General features: G+C 39.3%; 1 protein-coding gene across 2 annotated transcripts in view; it reads left to right on the forward strand.

Moving 5' to 3' along the window:
• Nucleotides 1-10,722: 10,722 nt before the first annotated feature.
• Nucleotides 10,723-25,619, forward strand: part of LOC113063818 (gamma-aminobutyric acid receptor subunit beta-2-like) — a 70,055-nt gene continuing 55,158 nt past the window's right edge. For both annotated transcript variants that reach the window (XM_026234161.1, XM_026234163.1), the window contains exons 1-3: nt 10,723-10,931; nt 11,046-11,137; nt 11,620-11,687. In XM_026234161.1, coding sequence (XP_026089946.1) covers nt 10,849-10,931; nt 11,046-11,137; nt 11,620-11,687 — 243 coding nt within the window. In that variant the 5' untranslated portion in view covers nt 10,723-10,848. The remainder of the gene's footprint in view (nt 10,932-11,045; nt 11,138-11,619; nt 11,688-25,619) is intronic.

The following is a 25,619-nucleotide window of genomic DNA, read 5'->3' on the forward strand; positions in this document are numbered from 1 at the left end:
TTATCAAAAAAACGTCCATGTGAAATGAACATTTCTATAACTTAACTGATACATTGCCAACTATCTTACAGGACGAACACAGTGTGTGCTTTTAAAGACTGTACTTCATCTATTTTGTCAATTTCTAAAGGTGTCCCTCAGGGGTCTGTTCTAGGACATATTTTAATTTCCTTGTTTATAAAAAAAAAAAAAAAGAAAATATGTGAAACCATTCCAAATGCAAAGTTACATCTGTATGCAAACAACACTGCTATTTGCTGCTGTGCTCCATCAGCTTCACAAGCACTCTTTACAGTCAACGTTTTATATTTTGGGCATTCTATATGATAGTCAGTTAAATTTTAAGCTACATATTGGTAATTTACTTTTAAAAAACTTAAGCTCAAATCGCAGTTTTACTACAGAAGTAGATCTTTATTTTCTTTTAAAGCAAGGAAATATTTGGTATCTGCTACCCTTCTTACCACTTTTGGATTATGGTGATCTACTGTATATGAATGCCCCAGGATATTATCAAAATTATCTTGATCCAGTTTTTCATAGTGTTTTACGTTTTATTACATGTTGTAGTTATCAAACACAAAATTGTATTTTTATGAGAAGGCTGGGTAGCCATCGTTGTATACCCGAATAAGTTTTAATTGGTATTGTTTTGTTTATACATCAATTTATGGTCTAACTCCATCTCATTTGTCTTTGAGTTTTTATAAATCAAAGGTACACTACAATCTACGTTCAAATGATCAGTTATAATTTAAAGTCCCTCGGGCTAATGAAAAAGGGTTTTGGATATAATGCTATTGTGTATATTATATTAATCTTGTATTTGTTGCTGCTTTCTTGGCCAGGTCACTCTTGCAAAAGAGATTTTAATCTCAATGAGTTTTTAACCTGGTCAAATAAAGAAATTAAATGAATAGTTATACATTTACAAATACTCTAAAGTTTATCATTGTCATCTCTTAAGTGCACACGTCAAATAATTTATCTTTCTTGGGGGGAGATGCCACTTCAAGTAGATGCCTGAAGAAAGACCATTATTCTTTAACACAGATTTGTTTTGGTTTTAAATTGTATGAATAGAATTTAAGATCAGAATAAGTCAGAATACATGCAGTCAATGACAATAAGTGTGCACCCTCACAACATCTCAGCCTGAGAAGTCACATCAACTTGACACAACTCTGATGAGGGTAAGGCTACATGTATGTACATTAAATGATCCAGTTTTCATTTCAGGGCTCATTTTGTAACCTTCCATGTGATGAACATTTATATAACTTACTAACTGATACTTTGCCAACTATCTTTCGAGACGAACACAGTGTGAGCTTTTAAAAGACCGTACTTCATCTATTTTGTCTCTTTCTAAAGGTGTCCCTCAGGGGTCTGTTCCAGGACATATTTTATTTTCCTTGTTTATAAAAATATTTTTTTGTGCCACTGCATGTCACGGTTGGTAAACCGTGATCTCGAATTGTTTACACTTTGTGGTGAATTCTGTTTGTTCTGCGTCTGCACTGATTAGTTGTGGGCGTCTCCGTTAATTGTATCAGCAACAGCTGCCACTCATTACTCATCCACTATATAATGGCTTGTCTCACGTCTTGTGTTTGTGAGATCGTTGTTTCATGTTGTTGTGTTTACCCCCGTCTGGCTTCTGTGTAGTTTGCGTTTGGATGTCTGTGTTTCCCCAGAACCTCATCCACTCTCCGCATGATCACTCAGCCATGGACACTTACCTTCGGATCTGTTCCCCGCAGTTCCTGTGCCACTCTCTCCTGCTGCCTCACGCCGTCAAGACCCGGACTTCTCACCTGCACTCCATTACCATCTGGACTTCTCACCGCCTTAATCATCCCTCTGGAGTGTTCCCGTATCATCGTCTTTGTGTGTCTTGGTACTATATCTCATCATCTCATTAAACTTTGTTAACTCGCTATTGTTTCCAGACTGTCCTTTCACCAGCCATCACAGAACGATCTCACCAACATGGAAGCAGCGAGCACCAACACCCTCACCGATTTCATGCACCACAGCGTCAAGAGAATGGATCAGCAGCAGGAGAGCATCTCTAACCCCGGACGCGCTGTCCAAGCGCTGGTGGCACAGGTGTCCGAGCTCACCCAGCAGCTCGTCTCCCACTGCGCCCATCGCGCCGCCTGCGCCGACCGTTCCCCTGGGGATTCCCCAGGACCACTTCCGGCCAGAGCCGCGACTTCCGGCACCGGAGAATTACGCTGGTGAGCCAACTTTTTGCAGAACATTCCTTAACAAGTGCTCTATGCATTTTGCCCTGCAGCCCCACACTTTCGCCACAGAAGAATCCAAGGTAGCGTTCACGCTCACCCTTTTATCGGGCAAGGCTGCCTTATGGGGAACGGCGGTGTGGGAAAATCAACATCCGTGCTGTGTCTCATTCCACCTCCTATCTGACGAGATGAAGAGAGTTTTCGACCGGCCGCGACCGGCAGGGAGGCCGCCCATCGCCTCTCGGAACTCCGACAAGGACATTCATCTGTCACCGAATATTCCATCGAGTTCCGTACCCTGGCCGCCACGTGCCAGTGGAACGAGGCGGCGCAGTGGGATAGATTCCTGTGTGGGTTATCCGAACGTGTTCAGCAGGAGATCTACCTCCTCGAGCTGCCCCCTACTCTCAACGAACTCATCGACCTGGCGTTGCAGGTGGAGGCCAGGTTTAATCGCCTGGGCCGCCAGCACAGTCCTTCCAGACTTCCATTCTCTCCCAGTAGGGGGCGCTTGAGTCGAGAGAACACGGTCGGTTCTGTCGACGATCACGAGCCCATGCAGGTGGGTCGAGCTCGGCTGTCACAGAGGGAGAGGGAACGGCGGAGGTCCCAAGGGCTATGTTTATACTGTGGAGGCTCTGATCATAACAACTACTCTTGCCCGGTAAAAGAGTCAGCCCGATAGTAAACCTGAGGCTACTATCGGGTGGGATCTCCGCTGAGAAGTCCTCACCCACATCATCGACCCTCCTTCCGGTGAAACTGCGGTGGAAGAATCACCATCATGAATGCCAAGCTCTTCTGGACTCCGGAGCCGAAGGTAATTTAATTGATTCTTCACTTGCACATCACCTGAACATTCCTGTCCTTCCTGTGTCTCTTCCCATCCATGTCACCACACTCAACGGCCAGGAACTGCCTCATGTCACCCACCATACTGAACCCATCACACTCATCACATCCGGCAACCATTAAGAAACCATATCCTTTTTTCTCATAGACTCCCCTGTTGCTCCCATTGTTTTAGGTCACCCCTGGTTGTTCAAACATAATCCACGAGTGGAATGGGGTTCTAACACTATCACATTGTGGAGTGAAAGTTGTCATGAGTCTTGTCTGGTTTCTGCCTGTCCTGTTGTTCGTGTTTCTGTTTTTCAGAAGGAGACCATGGCATTGCCAAACGTGCCCGTTGAGTATCTGGACCTGAAGGAAGTGTTCAGTAAGTCCCGTGCTGTTTCTCTTCCTCCGCATCGTCCCTACGACTGTGCCATAGACTTAGTGTCAGGAAAATCTCCGCCTAAAGGCAAGTTATACTCTCTTACTATTCCTGAGAGGGAGGCCATGGAGAAATATATTTCTGATTCATTAGCCTCTGGGTTCATCCAACCTTCCTCATCTCCAGCAGGGGCAGGGTTCTTTTTTGTGGGTAAGAAGGATGGTTCTCTGCGACCTTGTATTGATTACTGAGAGCTGAACAACATTACTATTAAGAATACTTATCCATTACCACACATGTCTTCAGCTTTCGAGAGGTTGCAGGGAGCATCCGTATTCACAAAATTGGATTTACGTAACGCTTATCATTTGGTCCGCATCAGGAAGGGGGATGAATGGAAAACTGCCTTTGATACCCCTAGAGGGCACTTTGAATATCTGGTTATGCCGTTCGGGCTCTCCAACTCGCCCGTGGTTTTAAAAAGCACTCGTGAATGACGTGTTGAGAGATATGGTAGATCTGTTTATATATGTTTACCTGTATGACATACAGATTTTTTCTTCGTCTCTCCAGGAACATGTTCAACACGTCAGACGAGTGCTCCAGAAGTTATCAGAGAATGGGCTTTTTGTCAAGGCGGAGAAGTGCGTATTCCATGCACAGTCGGTCCCCTTCCTATTTTATCGTGTCGTCTGAGGGAATACGAATGGACCCTGACAAGGTAAAGGCTGTGATAGATTGGCCATCTCCAGATTCCCGTAAGGCCCTACAGCGGTTTCTGGGGTTCGCCAACTTCTATTGGCGTTTTATTCGTAATTACAGCCAACTAGCCTCACCTCTGACAGCCTTGACCTCCCCCAGTACTCCATTCAGGTGGTATGACGCAGCTGAGACTGCGTTCTCTAACCTGAAGAACCGCTTTGTTTTGGCTCCCATCCTTGTAGCCCCTGATCCCACACGGCAGTTCGTGGTGGAGGTCGACGCATCAGAGGTCAGGGTAGGAGCAGTGTTGTCCCAACGTGCTGCTTCAGACGATAAGGTCCACCCTTGCGCGTTTTTCTCTCATCGATTATCTCCTGCCGAACGTAATTATGACATTGGCAATAGAGAGTTGTTGGCGGTCAAATTAGCGTTGGATGAGTGGCGCCACTGGTTAGAGGGTTCAGGGGTTCCCTTTATTGTTTGGACCGATCATAAGAATTTAGAGTACATTAGAACTGCTAAAAGACTTAATTCGGCCGTTTTGAATTTACCCTATCGTACCGCCCGGGTTCCAAAAATGTTAAACCCGATTCTTTGTCACTTCTTTTTGATCCCTCCGCCCGTCCCGTTACTCCCGAGTGTATTTTGCCTGAGAGATTAGTAGCCTCCCGCCCTCTAATGGCATGACAGTCGTTTTGACTGTATTACCGACAGCCAAGGAGACAGCGGTTACTGTTTTAGATCACATCTTTCGGCTCCATGGCCTCCGGGTAGACGTGGTTTCAGACAGGGGATCCCAGTTCATATCCAAATTTTGGAAAGAGTTTTGCAAGTTATTAGGAGCATCAGTTAGCTTGTCGTCGGGTTATCATCCCCAAAAGCAACGGACAATCTGAGCGAGCCAACCAATATTTAGAAAGGACGTTGAGATGTTTGGTCTCCAAGAATCCTTCTTCCTGGAGTCAACAACTCTCTATGGTGGAGTACGCCCACAATTCGTTGCCAGTGCCAGCTACGGGCCTCTCTCCGTTTCAGTGTAGTGTAGGGTACCAGCCACCAGCATTTCCCAGTCTGGAATCTGAAGTCGCGGTCCCCTCCACTCACATGTTTGTCCAAAGGTGCCACCGCACCTGGACCAGAGCCCTTGAGACTCTGCTCCGGGTGAGGGAGCGCACTAAGGCCAAGGCCGATCACCACCGGTCAAAGGCTCCCGTCTACGTCGTGGGTCAAAAAGTGTGGCTTTCTACCAGTAACATTCCATTGCGATCCGTTTCTAATAAACTAGCTCCCAAATTTATCGGCCAGTTCACTATCACCAAGATCATTAGTCTGGTGACAATCCGCCTCAAACTACCTCCTGCGTACAAGAGGATACACCCCGCCTTTCATGTGTCCAAAATCAAACCTGTGTTTTATGCATGTATTAATCCGCCTACTCCGGTTCCCCGCTGCCGCGTCTCGTAGATGGGGAACCATCGTACTCTGGACTCGAGATGGAGGGGACGAGGATTCCAGTATCTGGTGGACTGGGAAGGTTACGGTCCGGAGGAGAGGAGTTGGGTACCTGCTAGGGACATATTGGATCACTCCCTTATTGATGAATTCAATCAGCAGTTAAGCCCTTCTGGGAACTCCAGGAGGAGTTCTTGGGGGGGGGGGTACTGTCACGGTTGAGCCTCGTCACGTCGAAGCTGAATTTTCAGAGCCTTGTCACGTCAAAGCTGAATTTTCAGAGCCTTGTCACGTCTCAGCCGAACTTCCAGAGTGCTCGTCCTATCCTGTCGTGGTCTGGAGGACATCCATGAACTCACCACCTGCCCTGTCATGGCCATGGTAGCCATTTACCATCTCATCATGGCCACGGAGGCCATCCTTAACCTATCATTTCATTCTCAACTGCGAGTATGTTAAGTTTGTTGAATTTACTTAATTATGAAGAGATATTTTGATATATTTTGTAAGGTAGTATAATACACTGAAAAATAAATAAATAAATGCAACACTTTCTTCTATGTCCCCATTTTTTTATGAGCTGAGACCTATGCACATTTCAGAGTGGCCTTTTACTGCATCTTAATATGACACACCTGTGAGGTGGATGGATTATCTTGGCAAAGGAGAAGCGCTCATTAACACAGATTTACACAGATTTGTGAACAATATTTGAGAGAAATAGGCCTTTTGTGTACATAGAAAAATTCTTTGATCTAGAGTTCAGCTCATGAAAAGTGGGGGCAAAAACATAAGTTTTGCATTTATAATTTTGTTCAGCGTAACTGAAGTTTTTTTTTTCTTTTTCTGTTTTAGAAGTTTTTTTTTTTCATACTTTATGGTTGGTATCTATGGCAGCATTGTGGATTGAATTGGAATGTTCGTGGTGGCACTGGCAAGGACTAAAGTCGACCTGTTTGGTTCCCTATAACCAAGGTGCTTCAAGGACTGTGCTCTACAATACAGATTATAATTGTGATTCAAGGACAACATTTACTTCAGTTGTCGTCTCCACTGGACTCCTTCAGTGTTTAACATAATCACAGATGAGACTGGTTTCTTTGTCTTTTAGGCTTCGGGTTTTTACACAAGGACTTGATTCATAGTTTGATCAAGATGGGTCAATTTTTGAGCTCAGATGAACAAGTGAGGTTCAGTTGACATTATCACTGTTATATTTGGTGCCAAATGTGTATTGTTTTTCTATCATTTCAATTTAAATCAGAATCAAAATCAGATATATAACTATCGTTGGTTTAAATATTAATCAGAGGGGTTATACTAGTTAAAAATCGTAAAAAATGAGAATCAGTCAAACATTATGAAAAACTCTAGATGCAGCCATGATTACCATTGATGATTGAATGGTAGGCAACTTGTCAACCCCAATTCCAACCAACCAATCAATTTGTTTTTCAATGCAGCGTACATGGCTTAAGCTGGTTTGAGCTTAAGCTTTATTTAGACAACTGGCAGTTCCTTCTCCTCAGAGCACTGGGGAAAGATGGCTCTCAAAAATCTGTGTCAGACAAGATCCCCAAATCATTACAGGGTGCTGGCTGCCCCCTATTAATTGTGTAGTGTATAATTGTCACACACAGAATTTTTATTTTTTTATTTATTTTTAAGCTTCAGACTCTGATTCCATCCTGTTGGAGGATATAAAAGATGTTTGATATTTTGAAAGAAAGTTAGGTCAGAGGAGTTGCTTGGATAATCCTGACAAGTGCACTGAGATTGCCTCTTGGTTGGATGGTTTGTCTGTTGTGAGGTGTTTTAGAATGAGAGGACAGATCTTAAATGATTCAGATAACAGTAAATAACCGTACTGTCCTTGTGCCTCAGAAGAACTCTGTGAATCAGATCACCCCTGGAATGTTGTGTTATGTGTTCAGCTTTCTACCTACCCACTGCTTTGAGTTTGGGGAACACCACATAGCAGCAAGGAATACCTACCATAAAAAGACAATACAGAGTACACACAGTATTAAATTGAGTTATTCACAAAGGTTTTTTTTTTTTTTTTTTTTTTTTTTGCCTACTTACCAGTGCTTTTTGTTGTTGAACTTTCTCATTGTTCCCAAGTACTGTCAACTGATTACAAGGAAGCATTGAGGGTATGTGAAGGAATAGGCTTTTTGGACATTATTTCAGCAGCACTGAATGGAAAACTTCAAGCTTTCCTAAACAATATATACGATTAGCACTGTGTACATGGTTTGTAGAGTAGCATGCTTTATTATAGTGTAATCTTACCAGAAAGCTTGAAGAGAGCCATTTTACTAAGTTTCAAGGGTCTGTTATGAATTGAAGGCTTGGACTTTTTCAAGCCATTTCTTTCTTCTGTGCTGGTCAGAACTGAGCTCACTATGCAGACATCTTTGTTGGTCTCCAATTTAGTCCAGTTCCTCAGTCCATGTATGAACCCAACAAATGTGATTTAAAAGTGACTTCCACCTTTCGATCAACACTTTTGATTAAAATTTTCATCATCTAGGTGGAACAAAACTGATATCCTTCTTTTCTGATGGAGGATCTAATGAAAGTATGCTGACATCTAGGCCAGTGCTTCCATCAGGCTCTTCTTCACACTGAGCTGGTTCTGAGCTGAGGATAAGTACAGGTAAGGACCATTTTGATGAACAATAAAACACAGGCATCCTCACTCTCCATTGTAAACAAACAGCATCAGCTTATGTGTGAGTATGCGCCCGTGGATATGTCATAGTACAACAGTCATGAGAACTGTTTGCCCAGGCTGTGGATTGAAGGTATTAATATTCGAAATAATGTTTAGTTTCTTGCACTGACCAATTGTTTCACTTCGTAAGACCTCAATATATTTTCAGGTGCCACAGGTATTCATTTTTTCTAGCCTGTATAAGGGGTCGTTCACATATCGCGTCTTTTGCGCGTGCATGTTCGTTATTTCCAATGTAGGCGCGCGGCATGCAAACTCATAATGGAAGCGACGCGGTGCGATGCGCCAGTTTTTCCCAGGCTCGTCCGCACCTCATCAAGTTAAAAACATCTCAACTTTACAGAATGCCGCAAGTGCACCGTGGGTCATGTGACAAGAACTAACCAATCAGCTTCCTCCTTTCCCGTAAAAACGTTGAAAGCGCAGCCAAGATGAAGGAACAGCGGATCATAGTTGTATATGGATTGCAATTTTGAAATAAATTTAGTTGCAGAGCTACTGCAAGCGATTTTTAGTGCTGCAAATCCATTTATCCTTTGCTAAAAAATGTCCGTGTCTTCATGGAGAGAGCACGTCATGGTTGCTTAGTAAAGGCAGACGCCTCAGGGGCGCAACTGCCCGAGCGCTATGGAAAGAAGGAGAAAGCGTCGCGCCTAGCGTTTTCCACACGTTTTTAGGCTGTTGTTGAGTCACTGTATTGAGGGATTGTATTTGTTAATCTTTCCATTGACGAAAATGTTGTGGTCTCGAGTTTGCATTTTCATGGACACGGGAACATTTGTACTCTGTCTTGAGTTTGCATCAGTTTCAGAGGATCATGCAGCACTGACGTGAAACCAGGCTTCATGCACCACAAACTAGTGTTGCCTCGCAAAGAGCTGAAACTGTGAACTCACCTGAGAATTGGCGTTAAAACCGTGATAGGTTAACTGAAGTGTACTTTATATAGTGCTTTGTTCAATACAAGTGTTATTTACATGTTATCACTGAATACCAAATTTTTTCACGAAGCAGACAGGGACGTAATATTTTGAATTTTTACTGATGATGGCACAGAGGTTCACACAGTGTTCTAATGAATGCACCAACAAAAGATCAGCATGCACAAAACCTATGCAGCTGGGCAAAGGCTTTTAGCTGTACAACAGTCTCTGTTGAATGCACTGGTGTCCCAAAGTAGGTGCTGCATGTGTTGTTTATATAGTGGAACATCAGGCAGTTCTTTAAAATTTCTTCTTTTCTCTTAATTATTTTCCCTGATCTCGTAAATACTGACAACTTCTTACATACATTTATTGTACACTTGAATAGACCAGCATTTGTTCAGTTGTGTGCACCAATTGAACAGATTGTGCTGCCCTATTTGTAAATTAATTCTTTCACAAAGAATAACTAGAATAACCAGAGTGTCAAGGACCTTCTTCAATGACTTAAGAACCTTCTCTCCATCTGCTGATCGGCCAATTTACCTCAAAGCCTACTAACATTTTAACAATATTTTTTCTAGTTTCTTCAGTATTGTTAGTATGTATCTGAAAATATTATAACAGTGTTAAAGGTATTCTTATGTTTATTTATCAAATTCAGTAAATGTTTCAAAGCAGAAATTGTATTTATTTATTTTAATTATGGGGTCCTAACTTTCCTATTATACATGATATATAATAATGAAATATATAGCAAAATATATGAAATAATTATATTAGAAGGGAGGAGAAAACACGTCCCTCTGTTATCATGTTGTGGTTGATAAACAGACCTAATCTTCATGACTGAAGTATTATTATTATTATTATTATTATCAGTATTATCATTTATTTATTTTGTCTTTCTACTATGGCACATAACAGCTCGTATGCCTATATAAACGAAGCACACTTTATTTTATTTATTTATTTATTTTTTAACTCCTTCCCTTTAATGCCGTGGTTTGCTTCGGATTCCCCCTGTCGTGTTTCAGAGGTGCAATCTAGAGGTTTAGATTCCTATATCGATCCTTTGAAGCATTCCATTTGTCATCTACACCTCCCCAGATGATGGACAAATAAAAGTCGATTAACTTATAAAGTTCCGTTTTAAATGTTTTTTTACTGTTAAGAAAAGCCTACTGCTCCACTTTGTGCAAGACAAATTACTTTTGTGCCTCAAGTCCAATTAAAAGACCGAGGAGAAAAAAAGACACCGAGACAGCTCATGAAGTGGCCACTAAAAGCCCATTTAACAAGAAAGAAACGCTTTTTCTATGATGCACAAAGACTGTAGTTGTAATGCCGTCCGTTTTACTTTACACTTTGGTGTTTTCGTAGTTTTCCCTTTAATATTTCCCTGCCTCTGGTCGGGAAGTGCTCCTCCAGCAGCATCAGCACCACACCGCTCCTGGATGCTGCGCTGGAGTATGTACGCATGCGCACCACAGTGGGATTACAGCACAGCGCACTCTAAGTTGGATCTTCTCTGTCTTCACAGAAACCAGAAAACATAAAAGTATGGCGATCTTTAGAATAAGACAAAAGAGCTTCGTGCGCGTCTGGACGTTAATCGTGATAGTGGCCGTGGTGTGCGCGCAAAGGTAAGTCTGAACCCAAGCTCTCCTTACTTCATAAGGCTGTCTGTACTCCACACACAGCTGAGATGATCTCTAAGGATGCATCTGAATCTAACGCTGCATTTTCCCTCTTTGCAGTGTCAATGATCCAAGCAATATGTCTATCGTAAAAGAAACTGTTGACAGACTATTGAAAGGATATGACATTCGCTTGAGGCCAGATTTCGGAGGTAACGCACGTTTTTGATTAAGTCCGTCATGTCAGCCTTTTAACATCACCTCTGAACTTTCATATAGTAAAATCCCAAGCGCGCCATTGTGCAGGGTTACGCGCGAATGTATCCCAATGATCTCGGTTTTGGAGATGATCGGGACACTTTGCTTTCGCTAGAATCGATCGCTTAATCTGCCGCACGCGGTGTTTGATTAGGGATGCTTTGCAAAGTTGACAAACGAATGTAAACCGACATGGACATCTGCACGTATACCATATGAACTAATTAATCAGTAATAGTAATATCAGTGAACAGTGACGCTCATGAGGACGACTCCATACATAGTGAAATCGATGTGTTTAGATGATATTTGCTTTACTTTTCACCTCATCCTGGATGTTATCAGGCTGACGTTGAGTTAATAATGCCTCGTGCGTGACATGGCCATTCGTTTGAGTGTACAAAACGTCATTGGTGTGATTTGGTTTGGTTTCTAGGTCCTCCGGTGGGAGTGGGGATGAATATAGACATAGCCAGCATAGACATGGTCTCAGAAGTGAATATGGTAAGTCTCTTATCTTGCTGTCCTGTTGGAGACAACCCCCCCCCCCCCCCCCAAACGCTTTCTATGTCTGGTAATTTGTTTAATTTGAAGGGTTTTAATCTATAGTTTCTCACTACATCTGTGGGTGTGCACTTCATATGTGTGGATTTGTAAGCATACTGTAGTGTTGATGAGAGACGCTGTATAACAAAACTTTTTCAGAGCTTGTACAACCTTTTATACTCAGTGTCCACAGATGGACACTAGTAATGGTCAGGAAGATCTAGTGTGGTTTCTATGGCAACATCATTTTTTCTTCTTCTGTGTATGGACTGATTATTTTGGCTGGGATTTATTAAATCACAAAACAAGTGGATACCAGAGTGAATTTCTCCATTTTGGATTTTTATGTCTTTTCCACCCTTATGGTTATCTGGTTTGATCCCCCCTCCCCCCTTAGACACAAGAGCATCCCCTAGTGATGGTTTCGAAGCACAACACGTTTTCTGTTGGGGTCTGGTCAAGTGAGGTGATATCATAACAATAACTGAGAACTGGTAGTGGATTTTGATACAGCAGGATTTTTGTACTCTTATTTGTACTCTTATCAGTATTTTGAGACCGGTTTTGTTTCTATTGTTCTCAAAATCACCTAGCGATATTCATTATACGTTACATTCACTGTTTTTTTTTTTTCTTCTTCTTCTTCGCTCCAGACTGAGAATATAAGGTTTGAGATGTGAATGCATGGAAGTGTTCTCGCTTATAGTCTTTGGACTCCCATCTCACAGTAATTATTAATGTTTTAAGCAGCAGTGCACGCATACATTAGTACTGTCGAGATGTCTTCAGGACAAAACAATGATTGCGATTTATGCCGTTTCTGAGTGAATGCATTTGTGTGTGTCTGCAAGCTTAAATGATGTCACTACTAGGCCAAGAAAGCACAAATTCACAGATCACTGCTCTGAACCCTTTTAACATTTTCCTGGCTGGGATCTTACACGCATTCATCTGGATTAAACATTCTTTTGCACTGGATAAATAGCTAGAGCGAGTGTCCAAATCACCATGAACCTTGATGTCATGCAGCTCCCTGTGGCAATGGGGAATATTTGGTCTTGGCACATGAAGCAATGCGTCAGCCCGTCGTCATGATGGGAGAAGAGAAGTTGGCCATGCTTTCCTCTCTGAATAAACAGTAAAAGCTTCTATTCTACACATCTGCCAAGAATGAGAGATACAAAGCTTTTGTGTTTGATTTAGAGAATTTTTGAATGAAAACCATTTTAGTTTCTCACGGTGCCATTAGTAGCCCTTCAGCATCAACTGTTTTTGACTCTCTTAGTTTTGACGAGTCTCTTACGTAGATCATAAAACAAATGTTTATTGAATCTGATGCTCATTTAGTATATTAGTAATGTGATTTCTTAGAAGAGGCTTTCATATTATACACACATCATTCTTCTATCTCTGATCTCTATATCCTTTAAGATACTACAGTACACTGAATGTTATATCACAGCTACATGGACCTGAGAAAAAAATAACTGTTGAAAAAGCCAAAGAGACATTCATGCATCAGCACGTTTAGATGAGGAACTAGCATCCTAATCTTTTCCCCTCAGGTTTATTCCCCCATGGATCATTGAGTATGAATGACTCGACTCTCTGAAGTTCGAAGCAGGGTTTTGAAATCTACCCCTTCCATATTGTAGATTTCATTAGCAGAGGAAACATTTCCTCAAAATAAAGTTACCCTTTTCCCGCAGAGCTCTCGCTACTGGGGGCTCCATTGCATTATTAAATTATATAAGAAAAATTAAGGCTTGCTTGGAATCACCCCACTGGAGCTGAGCCCAAGCAAAAAGGCTCTATGCTTTCAACTTATAGTCCAACAGTATTTTGCTTCTGACTCTTTCAGTTCTGTCCACGTAAAACACGGTCGCATGTCTCCATCATCACCGGTCCTCTGCATCACACACAGAAGGTGTTAGACGGTATAGCAGGTCTGTCCAGAGAGAGGAGCAGAGGTCAGACGTGACTGTGGGCAGTACTCGCCGACATAGACTTGCAAAAGCTTCATCACATTAACAACCTGCCATTTTCTTGGAGGCAGTCCGGGTGCAGTTGTAGGGAAGGTCGTGCTCCTTGCAGCGCCTCGGTGTGTGTGACTCACTGAAGGACAGATGAATACAAACAAAGAGGTGAAAGTGAAACCGAGTGCTAATGAACGGTCTTGCAGCTCCTGGGCTCAAGTGAAGCATGATGATATTTGATCTAAGGTGCAGACTGATGTTTGCAAGTGCAAGCGTGTTTTTTTCTTTCTGTCTTCACTGTAGTCTTGGTTCCTACCATGACATTGACCCATAAGGAAGACATTTTTTTTTTTTTTTACAAATGAGATATTTTTAGCAATAAGTAAACTGTGTCTCTTGCTTCAAAAGAAATCTAAGCAGTGTCTCAAACAGTGGCCTTACTTCCCAAGACTAAAGCCAGGATGATTTGAAGAATTTCTCTTATGCCATCTACATTCAGTATATAGTTCTTTCTAAATGTTAAAGGTTGTCATGTGTTTCATCTTAGACAAAGTTTATAGCTCATTACATTTGTCGAACAAAATAAGATCATCCTCTGAGCAATGGAGTTTTCTTCTGGAGAGCGTTCTGTTATTTCACCAATGCCCTTGTCTACAACTACACGATTCCAAAAACAGTTCACTACTGACAGAAGTTAAAAGAGAGGGAATGGGAAAGAAGAATGAAAACACATTAATCCTCATATTTTTAAATATACTACTTTTTAGTGTAGTAATGCTGATAATAATGTGCTAGTTTGATGATATAATGTGCCTCAAATCCTGTGACATGCCGTTTTGGTGACCTCTGGCTGCTCCGATTGAAAAACATGGAAACTCATGCGCGTGGAACGGGTGTTTTAGGACGACCGGCGTGTCTGCTGTAGCTGAAGCATGTGCTGTTGACCCAGCTGGACCATGCTGTTTCAGTACACGAGATAAGGAGCATGTTTGCTCTCTAACATACAAACTGGGGGCACTCCATATGTTTATTTTATTTGGCTATAAAACAGATGGCAGACCTGCATTGCCCTGTGTCATATTAAACAATCTGCTCTTTTCAAGCACCGATAGAACAAGCTTGAACCTCTCAGTTTGTTCTGAACTTCTAAACCTGTGTTTTAAACAGTATCTAATTTACTCCAAACAGACTATATATATGCACTTTAAATTATTTCCTGTAAAATTAAAATGAATCATGATTCTTGTTTGTAAAAACATTTAATTGATGCTAAAAGCCTAAATCCTAAACTTGCGTAAAATCGTATCTCTATGTTTTCTGCCTCGCAAGCATGAGAATTAAGTAAGTGTTACTGTGTTTGATCGTTTCAGCTGGGTGCTACTGCCCTGGCCTGCCCAATCAGGTCATAACATCACTAATTATTAAAGCAGAACACTAATGAGCTCCAACAAACCCATAGGCATATCATTTTCAAAGTCCATCTTAATGCTGCCTAATTTGTGTGTTTTTAGATCTATAAGTCTAACCTTTTAAGTCATTTTATTGTATCTCTGACTAAAATGTTCTGGGTATATTAGATAGCATGAAGAGAAATCTATTAGCAGAGAAGCTCATTTCACTAGTGCTAACCTCTCTTGCTATTATTGATGTTGTGAATAAGAGTGAATCCATATAAATATATATAAATACTGAACGAGCAATCCTCTATTGAATTCTGAAAAGAGATGGTAAGATAACAGTTTCTATGCTTGGCATTTGTAATTGTGTTCAGCTTTAACGAACAGTTTCTTGGTTTGAAATTTAACAGGTAATATGTGTTACTTTAGCATTTTTCTAAATGTGTAAATTGGCTCAACTATGGCTAAAACAAAGATGCACATAAGATTACATAAATGCAGTAGAGAATACATAAAACAAGACAGGTACCATACAAAACAAAGTTAGATACACTAGTGATGGCAAAGTGCATGCATTATGATTGGAGTGCACTTATGGCGTTTGATGCTCTTGATGGTAGATTGAATGCATGTACTCAAGAAAATCTATGATACATTTTAGGTGTCATCTAACATCTACTTAGAAATGCAATACCTGATGAAACTGTGTGTTATATTATTGGAGTGAACACTTTTTATTTTTTTTAAAATACCCAAAGAGGTTTGCAGGCAGTGCTTTAGGTTTCAGGTCTTGGTCTTTCAGACGTGTCTTGCAATTATCCAACCTTTAGACATTTACTGATGAATGCACAGCTCTGTACTGTCAGCTTGGTGTAAGTTCAACATCAGTTTTAAAGATAAATACCTCTGTCCCAATCACCTAAATGGTTGTTTCTAAAATAAAAGCTTTAAAAAAAAAAAGAGCCATGGAGAGCAAATAGGCATTGTGTAGATTGTGAATTAGATGGGGTTTTTGCATCCGTGGATTTTACAATAGCTTTCATATGGTCACATAATGGCTCCCATCTGTATCCTAATGTATTTTTAATATCAAAAACAAGAGCGGTGCTGGATTGTGTGATGGGCTGCTGGTGAGTAGGCGTTACAGAGAGAGAAAGGCTGGGGTGGACTGCTGAAGAACAAAATATCAAGAACATTGGTGAGCGAGGAAATTCAATTCCCAGAGAAGAAAGAGAAACCCGAGAAACCGGAGTACTTTTATACAGCTATACAGTTCAGTATCTGATTAGTCTCTGTTCACAAGACTCCTCTATTGTGTAGTACATTACTGTGACATTGGATGCTCTACTTTGATATGGAAAATCTTTTATGGCATTAACCTCGTGATGGGCTTTTAATTGGTTGAAAAAAACTTCCATTTTCATAAGCGCCAGGTGCAATCAAGAAAAGGCAGCAACAGAGATCATAAAACTGGCCCAAAGTGCAGCGATTATTGAAGTAATCGTCTTCAAAACCTGAATTCTGTTAATTTAACTTGTTCCAAATCTTGTTACATTGGAAGTATGCACCTCTTAAACATACCTAAACATATGAATCGCTGCAGTTTTCGGTTGAAATAAACACTAGAGGCAGTTAAAACTCCAACAACTTTTATCCCTTTTCACAAAGAATGATTAACAGGGCCAGAGTTTCCATTAAGAAAGCCCAGTTTTCCCACAATTCCTTGCACAATATTACTATATCCATTATACTAATGAGTACAAGTCTACAAATGCCATGTTTTTTGTGTGTGCTTTGATATCAGTGTTATATTTCAGCAGCTTTGATCATGTGTTGTACGCTTTCCAACATATCAGCACTGAAGCCCTGTCATTATTACAGCTAATGAAACAACTGCTGGTTTTATTTCATTCAAGAGGCAATGACAGCCTCCGATTTGGAAAAGGTAACACGTTTCCAGTGTATTATTAGTTTCACTGGATTAATTAACGGTCGAATCAGTCCAGCTACATTTATGAAACTGCAAATAGGTTATTCTCTTAAAAACTCTCTACAGATGTCTTTGTTGTACAATTCTTCTGATGCTAATACAACGGAAACTTCAATAGAGTACAACACTACTACAATTGTTTACATTATTAACAAAAAGCATACATAAACATGCATTTAATGAGGGAACAGTCATCTAGGCGCACTTAGGATATTGAATGAATGCTTCTGCTCACTTAATAGTCATACCAAAGATTACTTGCATACTTACTGTAGTACAGTACATATATCTTATGAAAAGTATGAAAAAGTGCACTAATATTGCAAATATAAATAGTTCACCATCCAGACACTACTGCATGGTATACCAGTGCTACAGTTCACATTACCACTATTAACTTATTACTAACTACAACTTTTCCCTTTATAAACTCCTAATTGCTGTTTATTAATAGTTAGTAGGTTGTTGTTAAGTTTATGTATGGGGTGGAATAAGGGATCTAAAATATGATCATGCAGGTGCTTTATATGCACCAATAAACAGTCAATATGCTAGTACTATGCATGCTAATAAGCAAGCAGTTAATAGTGAGAATTGGTCCCTAAACGAACGTTTTACCGTTTCTTATATATTTTATTTGTTATTAATAACCATTGATATGTTTTATTATTAATGGTCACCTTAAAAAAAACAAAAAAACACCTCACTCTAAAGATCTTTTCCGGCAATTTAAGGTTCATTTCAGTTTGGATGTGTTTAAGTCATGCTGTCAGATTGTGTCTGTTGATTTCTTTGTATTTAGACTTGTTGTTTTTATTATTATTATTTGGCCAGGTTTTACCCATTCTGGCTGATTTGCACATATAAGAAAAAAACAGAGCCCTCTCTTAGAAACCGTATCCACTGATGTGGCTGTTGTGTCACTTTAGAATAATTAGAGCATTGTGCACTATTTTTATATTTCACATATATTCATGCAAATATGTGGATGAAGCACTGTAGAAAGCATTGCTTCCTTTTCCACCCTGTACTAAACAGCCCAGGTAATACTGTGCTTACCCTTGTTTGGGCAATAGTTAATACCATGCACTTTGAACTTTGGCTCATCTTAGAGGTTGTTAACAAACATTTTTTGTCTGTCTGCACTGTTTCTATTATTATTATTATATATTTTTTTCCTCCATGTACACTTGTGCTTGACTGACATAGTCTTGCTCTTCTTTTTTTTTTTTTTCAGCATCTCTCAACATGAGCCACTGTGCCAAAACATATAAAAATGTTACTTAACCCTTAAAAATGTCTTGATACCCTTGTGTTTTGTTCAATTTCTTTATCCTTTGTCCATTGTTTGTCTTTTAAGGCAAGAACGTGTCCTGTGTGAATGGCTCCTTAGAGAGGTCTGGGTTTGTATGTAATGCTCATCAGTTCTGTAAAACCGCTCTGAGACCCCAAAACAAACCTGTGTGCACCCTCCCCCCTCACTCTCCTTTTTCCCTTTACAGTTTTTCTTTCTCTCTTTCTGGAAAGGAACAACAGCACATTAACATGCTGTGTGTCTTGCACAGTGTATATTATGGGACCACACATGTGACTTTAATTGCAAAGAGTTTAACAAGATCATATCACATTATTAATACCATCAGAATGCTGTAATTCTAATTACGCATGGTATTTAGGACAGATAACCAACATATAAACTGGTATACAATGTGGGTTTACACTGTTTAATTAATAGTAAATTAACTGATCCAAATTGTTGGTTGACAGCTAAATTAAAACATTTCATTATTATGGGCAATAAAAAAGAAAAAAGACGACCAGCCTTTACACTGTCTGCCATTCATTCATTCATTCAAAAAAAAAACCTAGAAATCAAGAAAGGTGTTCCTCAGGGATCCATTTTAGCACCAATTTTATTTTCAATTTATATCACTGGTTTGGGTCAAGATATAACTTCAGCTAAAAAGCATTTATATGCCGATGATACAATTATTTATACAGCTGCACAGTCCATGAAAAAAGCTGTAGAACTATTACAAGATTCTTTCCAGGTATTGCAATCTTCATTGTTAAATTTAAAATTGGTTTTAAATATTAAGAAAACTAAATATATGCCGTTTACTCGCTCTCGTAACAAACTCGTGATTCCACCCATTTTGACTTTGGAAGGGGACTGTGTAGAAAGAGTAAATACCTATAAATACCTGGGCATATGGCTTGATGAAAGGTTAGGTTTTAATATTCATATTGACAATCTTTCAAAAAAACTCAGACCCAAATTGGGGTTTCTTTTTCGTTTAAAGAAATGTTTTCCTTTTGAAGCCAAAAAGAGAATTATTCAAAGTTGTTTTCTTTTTGTGCTGGACTATGGCGATGTGATTTATATGCATGCTAATGTATCTTCACTAAAAAAATTAGATTGCATATACCATGCTGCAATACGATTTGTGACAAATGCTCCTACACGTACCCATCATTGTACTTTGTTTGATTTGGTTGGCTGGCCCTCCTTGTATCAGAGGAGAAAAATGCATATGTTGATGTTTATTGCCAAAGCTCTAATAGGTAAACTGCCTCTGTATATCTGTAGTCTCCTACCTTATTGTTCTGGTAGTTATAAAACTAGATCGTCTTTTAAATTTCTTTTAACTGTGCCTCGATCATACACCGAGTTTGGTAAAACTGCCTTTTCTTATTTTGCGCCCAGACTATGGAATGAAATGCAGAGTATTTTGAAGCTAAACATACTGCCTTCGTTAAATATTTTTAGAAACCTTTTGATGTCACATTTGAAAGAATCATGTTCCTGTTTTACTTAACATTTATATATTACAATAATCTTGAATGCTGGACATTTTTGTTTGTTTGTTTTGTTATCCTTTAATGTTTGTCTTGTCATATTTTATGTGTGAAATTTTGTATGCTGCCATTTTGGCCAGGACTCCCTGGTAGAAGAGATTTTTATCTCAAGGGATTATTCCTGGTAAAATATGGGTTAAATAAAATAAATAAATAAATAAATAAATAAATAAATAAATAAATAAATAAATAAATAAATTCATTCATATTCACTTGTGTCAGTAAAATATTACAGCAGCATATAGTTTTCCCCTTTAGGAATTGATCAATAGTTGTTGTTTTATTTGTCTGTTTCTTGGCCAGATGAAATATTGATCACACTCAAGTGCTTTTTAATCCTTATCGTGCGCACACTATCTAACAATGCCATTGTTTGATGGATTAGAGAAAGCTACCAGAAACTTAAACTCATTTATGTTTATTTTAGCTTCACAGCAAAAGTTCACACAAAGGAACATTTTAAGACTGTAATTATCAAATCGGTTCACGATGGTTATATTCACACACAAACACATTATTTGCGTGACTATTTTAGCAGTTACATAAGGTGTGCAAGTTTGATTTGATTCCTCCTAACATATGAGCTGTCATTGCATTTCTTCACAGTCCTGGCAGTGAAATGTCAGCTGGAGCATTAGTTTATGACTGGGCCCAGATCACGAGGTGTATGGTTGCTGGGAAACAAGTGTCACAGACTGTCACAGCTTCAGTTGCCGTCCTCTCAGAGCCGATTTGTTTGATTTGTTAGAGAAGCATTGTCTTAGCATGCTGAGAGAACCTCCCTCACTTAAAAGGATCCTTTTGTGTCTTTTCTATAGGACAAATACAATAGTGGATCTCCTTTAAAAGATATTTTGAAACTCTAACATGCCAAGCTACTCATAAAAAAGTGATGTTGTTTCAGCAATACAGAACTGTTAATGATGTCAGGTGTTGTTATTGAGATGGTGGAACAGCTCCCACTAATTAACTGGTTCACAATCAAATGCATTGCAGTTCATTACAACATTCATTTATGTGTTGACAGATATATGCACTATGTATTTGCCATACACCTTTTACTCAATATATGCAGTTTCTACAATTAATCTCTGGTGTTGCTATAAATAACGAATGTCATCTTAAGTCTACTTTGTTATTTTTGGGGTCTCTGTCTCCTTCAAATATTATTTAATTCTAGGTGTTTGCTTCCATTGTGGATTCTCTTGATGTCAAACTCTACGGTACACCAGAGGTAGAAAACATACGTACTTTACATGCATCGCACACACTTCAAACACAGTGCTTTCAGTTCTTGAGACACTAAATTCTATACATGGAATGAAAGATACACTGACCACCAGCATTAAAACCACCTGCCTAATATTGTGTAGATTAAAGTGTTGCAGCATGGACTCCACGAGACACCAAGACATTAGCAGAAGATCTTTTAAGTCTTTTAACAACATAATTACGGTGTTTTCAGGTGAACTAATAATTCAAACATTCAGCTGGATGCATGACACCAATTGAAAGACACATTCAGGTACAGTATGTGGAGTATATAGCACACTTTTGTATTTCAAATGTTCCACTAACATGAAGTCTATGATTTCCCTCTCCCCATGACGGCAGTGTTTTAGACAAATGTTTGTATTTCGACAGCCGTTGCTGGAGAGTAGAAGTCAGGGGAGTCCAGCCCCTCTGTTTGCTGAGGCAGCAGACTGGAGATGTATGGGATGTTGTCCAGAATTAGATATTATCCTCTGCTGGAGCACAGGAGGAATGCTCTTATACAGAGAGGTCTGCTGAAAGATCCCCTCTTTGCTTTTCACTGGTGTCTTAAGAACTTGTTCTATCACAGGGGCAAGGCAACATGTTGAATAGTCTCAGAAATGCAATAATTATATTTAAACAACACTGACTAACAAAAGGTACACTCTATTCAGGTGTTAGTCTCCAAAATTCAGCTTCATTTATTTGAGTTATATGATCACAATCATATTAAACTCTGTAAAGTGAACCGTAGTTTGCTGCTTGTGATAGATTCACTTCTGGTTTCTTCATCACCATCATCTCTCGTCCTGAGCTCTCCCCTTCACTCTCTATCTATATCCTGTCCTCCTCTGCGTGTTCACCACATCCTGCTGTTTCTCTCATCACTTCCTCTGCTTCTGTCTTCCTCTCTCTCTTCATCATCCCCCCAGCCCCGTTCTCGAGAGCGCTTTGATCAGCAGCATCTGAAAGCACTCATGGATTTTCAGCTGTGAAATTAAGCCGCCTTCCAAACCATGTCCAGGGTTTTTAATTAAAGATTTAAAATGAGTTTTTTTTTCTTTCTTCACCACATCATTCTCAGGAAACATTGAAATGGCTGTGACACGTTCAAAAACTTTGACTTCATTTTACAGACTGGAGTCACCAAAAAATGTGACACAAAGAAAAGCGAATCCTTTTCATTATATAGCAAAGAACCAAGATGCAAGAGAAGAGTCATATTGTGTTGTTCATAATGCGTCAAGATTCATCACTGGTTTGATGGATGTCAAGCAAGCTTATCATTTGCCCACAATTGTTTAATTATTGATTCTTTCTTTCTTTCTTTCTTTCTTTCTTTCTTTCTTTCTTTCTTTCTTTCAGCTGGTAACTGTTCTCTAACACGGTAGATGATTTCCAGCTGATAAATCTTGTTTTAAGACTTTAGTTTACCCCATACCTAAACTTAACAACTACCTTATTAGCTATTAATAAACAGCAAATTATGAGTTTATCGAGGCAAAATTCACAATTATTAGTTGGTTAATAGCGCTAATTGGTTCCCAAACTTAAGTGTGATCAACTGTTTTTTAAGACCAGCTAATAATCTTCATCATGTCTTAAAACACAGCTTCCAGTTTAAACCAAATTTTCCAGCAGAAGAAGAAAATGTGGATCCAAATGCACTCTAAAGTGTCTAACAGATTGGCTTCAAACACACCTGGTTCTGGGTTTCTCTTTACGCTCCCAAATGAATGGGAATATTGTGAAGATGAATTGCACCAAAGGCCTTGATCCAACTAAACACTGGGATAACTGTGATGCCTGTGCCATGGTTTACTGTATTTATTACCACTAGGGTAGAGCTGAGAATAGGCCTATTAAGACTGGATTAAAAAACTCATGTGTAATTGGCTAATACTAAGAGAATGGCTTTATTTATTTTTTTAATTTAATTATTTCTTTATTTAAACTGGAAATCTGTAAGAAGTCAGTGGACATATTACCCATAAACCATCAGCAGAACTGCAGTGCGTCTCTGATCATCACACAGCGGTGATTCATTAAATGAATTCACATTTACTTCATTCCCGAATGAATCAGCCGTTTGATCGAATCAAATGAATGAATGACTCAATGGCTTATTCATTACCGCCACCTATTAGCTGATTTATTTTCTGACTTAGAGAATAATTTAATAATAAAAAAAATGCTTTTAATGCTTTTCTCATTTAACACATCTTTTGGAAATAATACCTACGCCAAATTTGATTAATTTTCAATTAATTAATTGGCTTATGGTGTATTTAATTACAGTAAATTAGTTATAATCGTTTGATGGCACTAGTCAACATAAAATCATTGTAACATTTGTGAACACATCTCCGTGAGTCACGGATTTGTGAATTTTGTGAATGTGATATTGTTTACACATTTTGTTATAATTTCAAAAATTCAAAGTTACAATGTTGCTTGGCAACCACAACAACACATCACAGTTGAACAACACATCACAGTTCGTCCGAACTGCTTGCACTATAATCAACAAAGCTCTATTGTACACCGGAGGTATGTTGTCTGCAACGGTATACAATATGCTTTTCTTCTCTGTGCTGAATTTTTTATATAGCTTGCAAGAAGGTGCTGCAGAATCATTTTCTGTCACATCATTTCTACCACCATACTGCCTAGATCTAAGATGCAGGTTGTATTCAGGACATGTTAAATGGCCCCATTAGAGAGCTCATTTGTATTCAACCACATGAGGACAGAGTAAATTTTGATTTTGCTTTGGAAATGTAAGATGGCACTATGAAGATCCAAAGTCGAGTGTCTTGCTGGGACAGCGTGTTTCATCCCTTTGAGACACACGTGCTGAATCACAATTTCTTAGCTGTCTGCTGCACATGTGCTATGAACTGGAGGCAGATGTCTCAGTCACTTAATGACAAAACACTAACACCCTAACAAGAGTTTATGAGGCCTTATTACAAAATGATTCAGCTGCTGCTTGTCAGTCAATTAGCTCCAAGCACTTCCAGCATCCAGGCGGAGGGGTGCAGAAATAAGCTCCAGAAATGGCATGTCGTTTGGCAGTCCACTGCCTGCGTTCTGCTGACAGTGAAAGATGAGTACAATGTGCAGCCATCAGCAGCTCGTAGACTCAGGCTTGTTTGTTTGTTACGAGGGCAACTGCTGAGATTGACAGCATATTGTTCATGCCATGCTAATCTCCCACCTGTCTGCTGGACCGCATGCGCTAATGGCACAAATGTAGCATCAGTGCTGGGTAGATTACTGAGAAATTGTAGTCCGTTACTGATTACAGATTACTTGATGAAAACTGTACATTGCATGGCTATGTGCATTCTTTTTCTGCATTGAAAAAAAAATTGGGTAGGCCCATCGATCTCATATTGTTCTGTGTCGGCTTCTGCATTCCACATCTTCAGCTTTGTTTGAAAGCGTTTTAATAGTGTTTTCCGATGTGCTCACTTTGGATATTAGCCCATTAAGATTGTCTTCAGCATCAGAAATACGTTTTTTTCGCATGTGCTGTGTGCCCTGTGCATTCTTATATCTCTTTTCTTACCTCTGTAATTGTTGTTTGCACATCATAAATTTTCTAATAAAGTAGAGGTGCACAATAAATATCGTCCGATAGTGAATGCGCTTCTCGTAAGTAAAGCCGGTTCTCTATCCAGCGGTAAATTCCATCAGGTGTGTGATTTTACATAGAACAGCTTTTACTACACAGAGCCATTGTTAAATGACAAGCTGCGCAAATCCATGCTGATCATGAACATGTTTTTCTGCAGCCAGTCAGTCTGCATTTGTGTTTTCATTTGGACAGAGTCTTTTTTTTTTTTTAACAGAAGAAGAAAAAACAAAGTTTTTAAAAATACCCTTGTACGTGTGGACATGGCCATGATCTTTAAAATCCTGGTAAAAGAAAACAATATCTGTTAAGGATTATTAAAAATTAGACACAGTCTTCACTAGGTTAATTGGTCTAATCATATAGACAGCATATTTTATTTAGCCATGTATGAATCAAGTGTTAGTCTGACTTTTTCCACTTTAAAGAAAAAATGTTGAGTGTGGTGCAAAAATATCATTTTTTTATAATAATATAATATAATATAATATAATATAACATAATATAATATAATATAATATAATATAATAGTTAATAAATAAATACATACATACATACATGCAAATGACTGTCAGGGCATCTAAGACCTTTTCTTTTTTTCTACAGCAATTGTAAATGATGATCTGATGCAATGGAGATAGAAGTTTAGTAAATGATGCTTGGCTAGCTTGTAGCTTAATAGGCTCATTTCACCGCAGATATTTTTAGTAATGAATGCATTGAAATGGTAATGACACAAACAGTTCAGAACAGCCTTTTGCTTACTGCAAGCAG

Source organism: Carassius auratus, chromosome 46 (genome assembly GCF_003368295.1).
Source record: "Carassius auratus strain Wakin chromosome 46, ASM336829v1, whole genome shotgun sequence".
NCBI lineage: Eukaryota > Metazoa > Chordata > Actinopteri > Cypriniformes > Cyprinidae > Carassius > Carassius auratus.